At 46.0% G+C, this 6,781-nt stretch overlaps 1 protein-coding gene across 1 annotated transcript; it reads right to left on the minus strand.

Annotated features, from left to right (window-relative positions):
• Window positions 1–3,371: 3,371 nt before the first annotated feature.
• Window positions 3,372–4,525, minus strand: LOC146205886 (uS5 assembly chaperone PDCD2-like). Its single transcript, XM_084590551.1, has one exon. The coding sequence runs from the start codon at window positions 4,448–4,450 to the stop codon at window positions 3,389–3,391; it is 1,062 nt and encodes a 353-aa protein (XP_084446677.1). The 5' UTR covers window positions 4,451–4,525; the 3' UTR covers window positions 3,372–3,388.
• Window positions 4,526–6,781: the final 2,256 nt, after the last annotated feature.

The following is a 6,781-nucleotide window of genomic DNA, read 5'->3' on the forward strand; positions in this document are numbered from 1 at the left end:
GGCTTCCTTGTCGACTCCACCTTGCTTCTGGGAAGCACTGGAGCCACACTGCTGGGCGTTGCAGTCATATTGAGCGCAATAACAGTACATGCAGAATATCTAACAAGCACATTTTTCTGAAACTGCATGTGTAGTAGAATAGGATTCAAATGTCAAAATAAAACCACATATTTTTTTTACTTTATGGCACAAAATATTGCTGTGCATTACAATAAGAACATATTATAATCATGAAAATTCAGTATATAACAGCAGTCCTTTACTGGTGCTCACCTATGGGGTAGAAACACAAAAGCTGAAAAAAAAAAAAAGACCGAGCGCATAGATTGAGTACAATGCACCAAGCTATTAAAAGGGAAGTGACGTGTAATATTAAGAGACAAAAAGAGGGCAGGATGGGGTCAGGGAACAAACACGAGTTTGTGAAATGCTAGTAGGAATTGAGATGCAATGAACATGGGCATGGGGAGTAATGTGAAGCCAAAATAACCAATTGTCATTAAGTCTCGGACTGAATTTTAAGAGAAGAAAAGTGCTGCATGGGGTAGCAGAAAGTCTGGTGGATGGAATGAAGTTTGCACGGATAAGGTGGCTGTAGCTGGCACAAGTTAATTGGAGGGATGGCCTGTTCTACAGTGGACATAGCTAGGCTAATGATGATAAGCTAATGAAGCACATACACAACATTCGACCTGCCACAGTGCAATAACAGCTAAGGTGCTCTGTGATATTTGTGAGGTTTAATCCCCACTACAATAGCTGCATTTCAATCAGGGGGACATGCAAAGGTGCTGTGCAACGTCACTACACTTTAAAAAATTTTGTGGCCAAAATAATCTACAGTCCTCCACTACAACATTTCTCTTAGCCAAGGAGAAGCTTAAGGAGGATGATCCCCACTGTCATACCACATTTGAATCTCACTCAGCTATTTTTTTCTTCCACCAATGCAACTGTCTAGCATTTAACGCCATCTTTTCTCTCCTATTATGCAATTGTAAGTTGAGTGTGATGAACACAATTTACTTTCAGGAAAATATTTGGTACCATGGGATTTTTCAAATATGGCTAGAGTGATAGGGACATACTGCAATTATTTTTATCAACACCTAATCAAGTAGAAATGTGCGTGTGCTCTTGGAAGAGTACAGTGTGCCTGTTAAATTATATAAGCTTGCATATTAGTACACTTGCATTTGCCATCTCCCTGTTACTTTAGAGCTGTTTGTGCACATATTAACGCAACAATGTTGAAAGGCCCGTTCTCCAGAAAATCTGACGTTGGCGTTGCGAGTGAAAAATCATGGGCATTCCTCCAGCAGGTGGTAGCTGGCAGCTGACATGGCCAGACACTGATGGGTTGTAGGGTTGTGTGACATTATGTGGCCATGTGACATGGCCAACAGGAGCTGCCAACTAAGGCTTCTTAAAGATTGGAGGCAGAGAGGAATGAAAGAGGAAGACCATTGCATTCTGAGATGGACATTTTACTGATAAGCCAAGCAGGCAAGTTCGTGCAGTTTGGGTAAATGGGGCTTTATATCTGTAAAAGTGGTTTTTCACATCATATGGCACCTTATGACTGCATGCTAAAGAGTAATTGTGAGATAATAGAGGTGCAAATTAAGGGACTGGTTATTGCGATAGTGACAAAGTGCGCGCACAAGAACGAGAGTCCACAAGAGAAGCCGTGAACAGGAGTCTTTAATGCTGTCACGTCATATGCTTAAAGGTGAACCTTGAGCGTCCCCTGTAATTTTTAATGGAATAGCATAAAAGGCCTCGTTCTGCAGAAAATCCTGTGTCGACGTTAGCGAAGAACTGCGGGCAGATGATATGGCCGAGCTCTGATTCGTCAATGGGCTGCGTGACCTAAAGATAACACGTGCTGTCACAAAGTTAGGAGGAGTTGCAAGTCATGATTGCTCATTTAAAGTGGAGAATGGGTTAGCAGTTAACCTTCCAGGGCTCTTGGATACCGCATCAGGCATGCTGCGCCTAAACCATGATGGCATGTTCGTACAGCTTGGCTGAGGCGGGACTTTATTTTATGTGGAGTGGTCAGTTATGACCAGTAGCTGGATAATGTGGTAGCTTAGGACTGTGTGCTAATAAAAATGTGCCAGATATTAGAGGCCCAAGTTCAGGGATTGGCAATTAAATGAGCATGAGATACATGTACATGAACAAGGAATCCCTAGGGGAGTGCAAACAAGAGCCATCAATGCTATCACATCATACTCTTGAGATGAGCTTGTATGTCCCTCAATTTTTTCATACATATTACATTGTGCCCTTCCCATCCTTCCTTGCCTAGATAGCACTATGGGGTAGAAACTGTTGTTACCTGTAGCTTAGGCTTGCATCTAGCTTACTTGCCAGTCTGACCTTGCAGGCAAATTTGTCTCCCATTTGTACAGTGACATTCCATTTTGGAAATTTTCTCTTATGGAATCTGAGATGTAAGGCTGGCAAAAATAATTTTTACACTTTCACAAAATCTTGAGAATCAGAATTGTTCTAAATGATACTTTCAAGCTGTTGCAACACAAAATGGCTTGGACCTCGGCATGATGGCTCAGGGGTAAGACACTCGGCTGGAGAACTGGAGTACCTGGGTTAGAACCCGACCGCAGTGGCTGCTTTTCAGAGGATGCGAAATGCAAAGGCACCCGTCCGCCGAGAAGTGTGACAGATACTGCACCTTTCCTTTCCTGTAAACCAATTCACATTTTTTAAAATGAATTTGAGGACCAAATGAGGACCCTTTCTGTTAAAGCATAGAACATAACTGTTTGGTTTGGCTTGGAGAGTTAGTGTTCTAAAACGGTGTCACCTATGAGAGATTACGTACTAGAAGGTACTGGTAATTTCGACCACCTGGATTTTTTTAACATGCACTGAAACCACATGGTACACGTGTGCCTTGCATTTTGCCTCATCGAAACACAGCCCAGGATCAGTGCCACTTTCTTGGTATCAGCAGTCCAGTGCCTCAGCCAGTGAGCCACCGTAGTAGCAAGGCAGCACATCATTTTGTCCATGTGACAGACTAAAGTGAGCTTAAGAGAGCGTACAAACAACCAAAATAGGAAAATCTGAGCATCCATTATTCAGTTTTTTTTTTTTTTTCTAGTCCAAACATGATACAGCATGAGAGATTAATAACTATGTGAAAATCAAAAGTTGGATTATGGAAACTATTTGGAACTGTGATTATGCATGTATATTGAAATCCATTCATTGCAAGAGTTAGTCAAAGTGTGCTGCCACCAAAGGCTTGTTTACAGACAATGTTTACAGTAATTCTCAATGTGCTTTTGTTGGCATCAACCATGACATTACAAGAGACAACTCTACATGTAGTCCAATTATGAGGTAAACATCTTTATTCATCAGAAAAGTTTTGCTTGCACAAATATTCTTCATGGTATGCCTCACCATCACAAGAGGATTTGCATGTGTACACGATCAATGTTCCCCAATCCAGGCTGTCCACAGTAGGCTCTGTGATGCTGCTAAGTAGTTGTGGCAACACCTGAAACTCAAACTGCCTCTCTGAGCCGCAGGAGCAGCGGGGTATCACATCAGGGCCGCCCTTAGTTGCGACCAGGAGCGGTGCGCCACCCAATTTGTAGCGCAGCACTTGATCAGGTGCATTTTGAATGGCCTTCTTGAACTTCCAAAACGCCTTGTCCTGGCAGGTTGCTGCCATTTTGTTCAAGTCCGCGACATCGGCACCAGTGCTTGAACACTCTGGATGGCTGGATAAAAATGAACGGTAGTCTGCAAGTCTTTCTTCATCTGTTTTGCTGTTATCGTCATCACTGCAGACATCGTCTTCTGTCTCTGTAACCAGCTCGTACTCGGGAAAAAGAGGCGCAGAAGTTTCGCAGCTGTCAACAGACTGCACGTCGCAGCGGGCTTTGTGACCGGCTTTCCAGTCCAGTATTTGATGCGCTTTTGAGCAGTAATGACGGCTGTGACACTTGGCACATGTCTTGTCTCCTAAAGCACCGCATACAATGCACAGGTTGCAGAAATCGACTGCAGAAGGGCTGTCTGCAGCATCGGGAGATTCTGTAGGAGGTTCACTGCTGTAAAATGAATTTTCTTTGCGAAGCTGGGACCGCAGCACTACGAAGCTGCCCGAATCATGCATATTCATACAGTCTGCAGCTACGCAAACAAACACAAACAGCGTTCTGTGAAAAGCACGGTCGAGATCGTCGAGTGGCGCATATACTTGCAGAAGAAAAAGGCACGGCTCACCACAGTTTCGACATGACAGGCGTTTACCACTAGGAATATCTCCCAGATGAAGCCAAGCCGGCTTTCCCCCCACTTTGCTTGGAAAGTACTTGCTTTTAAGTGCCCACGCCTCGCGTTTTTCAACAAATCCCAACTCGACGACGCGGCGTGGCTCACTAACTACTGTGGAGGTCGCCATTTTTGCACGAATGAGGATGTGGCTGTGGATTGCTGTGGATCAATGGATGGCCATGGCCGGTATCCTCCCTCGAGATCGGCCATGGCATGGGCCATAGATAGCCATAGGATGGCATATGGCCATAGTGGGCGCTTGTGGCGCTGGTGCCGTAGCACTTTTAAAGCGCGGAAGATTTAAACATGGACACATTTCAAATGTATTCGCGAATTATGCTGAAGGCCCCAGTGGGCCGAATCAAACACAAATTGAGTATCACGGCGCGCTTTTAAGCGAAATAAAACCACTTGTTGAAAGAATGCTCATATTTCTTTGATTTGTAATTCATCCCCCTACTGTAATGCCGGATGGCGCTGTATCAGAGCACTCTTCGGATTGCACGTGATGACCAGAAACGGACGGACCGATGACTGCTGAAGCGACGTGAAAGCGTCAAATAGATGAGTTCTTTCTTTCAAAGTTTTCTATTTAGATTTAGGCTAGTTAAGTTAGATGCAAGCTAAGGAATAAATTTTAGCTCAATGTTCCAGCGGCGTGGTTTTCGTTCCGGCAACTAGGATTTTCGGCGCTCATACGTGAGTTAAAGATTTTATTAACGTGTAAGTTTTTCTTTCTTTGTTGATCTCTTTTAGGTGATCGGAATTTGTAAAATTTATTTGAACGCGCGTTTGCTAGTCGTTTTTTAGTCTAGATGTGCTGAGCATTTCGTGGTATAAATATTCATGTGGAAATAGGCCTAATATATGCCATTCAAAGTAGATTATGTGCAAGGAGTGTAAGGAAACGCGGTTAGAATCAGTATAGGAGGGGGAAAGCGCGAACTTCTTGTGACGGTGTTGCGTACTGAGAGCGCCTAGATAGGTTTTGAACAATAGAACGCCGGCCTAGCCACGTGCGGAACCTTTGGAAAAAGAACTGGAGGCAGTAAAGGCATAAAATAGGAAAATACAGGGACAGTTTCCTCACATGGAATGAAAAATGACTGACGCCGCCTTTGGAGACAATGGCGGACTTTCCAGTGCAGGTTACGTGGCTATAACGTGGCTGCGGCCGGCGCTGGCATGGGCAGCGAATGCAAAGTAGGTCAGGCGGGGCTGGACCGGACGACCTGTTCAAAAGTAGCAGTTAAGAATTTGGGAAAGTAGGAAAAGGTAATGAACAGAGATTTACCCAGAGAGGAGGCCACAGTAAACTGGAAGGAGCCAGCAGTTGGAAGGGAGCGCGAGAGTGCCCAGGTGCTTATCGCCGGGGGTTCTAACATAGCGGGCGTAGTCGAGCTATAATCGAGAGTGTATAACCGAGTATCAGTCGAATCTTTTCTAGGGAAAGTAATGAAGGCGGTACAGAAAAAGACCAAGAACAGGTTGTCAAATAATGGCGCAATCTATAGATGGTAGCAACGGGCCGTCTGGCCAAACTCTACGCTTTGGTATCGCGGCAAGAAAACCTGCCCATATATGGACAGCCACCAACGACTGTCTTGGGGCGGGACCTGCTGAAGCCGCGAGGGAGCTAACAGTCGGCCGCGGAGACCGGTCAACCCGTAAGGCGGGGAAAAGGAGGCGCAACAATGGAACGGAGGGCTTAATGGAGGAGGCGAACGGGAGAGCGAGAGAGAAGAATCGCAGGCAGCGTACGAGACGGGCGAACGAAAAACGAGCAGGGCAGAAGACGGGCTACTCCACGACCTGGGGAGCCCGGGGTCTAACCGCCGTTCAAGCTCGGTCCCTCTCATTTCGCCTCCACGCCTGGCAGCTCATCCCACCGCCAGCTGAACGAAGGCAGCAGCGACAGCATTCAGCATTCCACCACTTGGCCTTGACGAAAGGCCAGTCATTCGGAGCCTGTGCAGAGAGAGAGAGAAAAAAACTTCTTTTTTTTTAAAGAAAAAGAAAAGAAGAAAAAAAAAGGGGGGGGGGGGGCAGTGAGTGGAGTCTTCATTTCAAGACCCCAGTGGCCTGGGCTGCCGCTCTTGCCTGAGTTACCAGCCTACGCTGGGTCTCTAGATCAGAGCATAGCAGAGCGGCCTCCCACTGCGCCTCCGAATGGTGCATGTTTATGTGTGCAGATTTGGGGCCTGTGCACCCCCATGTGACGGGGTAGGCAGTGGGCCGGTCGTTGCACCAAGGGCATATGTCTGTGTAGTGTTCTGGGAACATTATGTTGTATTGATGTAGGTTGGGGTAAGTGTTGGTTTGGAGCTGTCTCCATTCCCGCGTTTCCTGTGCATTTAGTCCCTTGTGTGGAGGGGGATTGGTGGCCGCTCGGTTTGTGTGACCTCGAGCTAGCCTATCCGCGACCTCATTACCTTCCAATCCGGAGTGCCCCGGAACC

Source organism: Amblyomma maculatum, chromosome 1 (genome assembly GCF_055883805.1).
Source record: "Amblyomma maculatum isolate TAMU_Amacu chromosome 1, ASM5588380v1, whole genome shotgun sequence".
In the NCBI taxonomy this organism is placed as follows: Eukaryota; Metazoa; Arthropoda; class Arachnida; order Ixodida; family Ixodidae; genus Amblyomma; species Amblyomma maculatum.

Coding starts and splice junctions, on each gene's coding strand:
- LOC146205886 (XM_084590551.1), bottom strand. CDS start 4,450: ATGGCGACCTCCACAGTAGTTAGTGAGCCACGCCGCGTCGTCGAGTTG.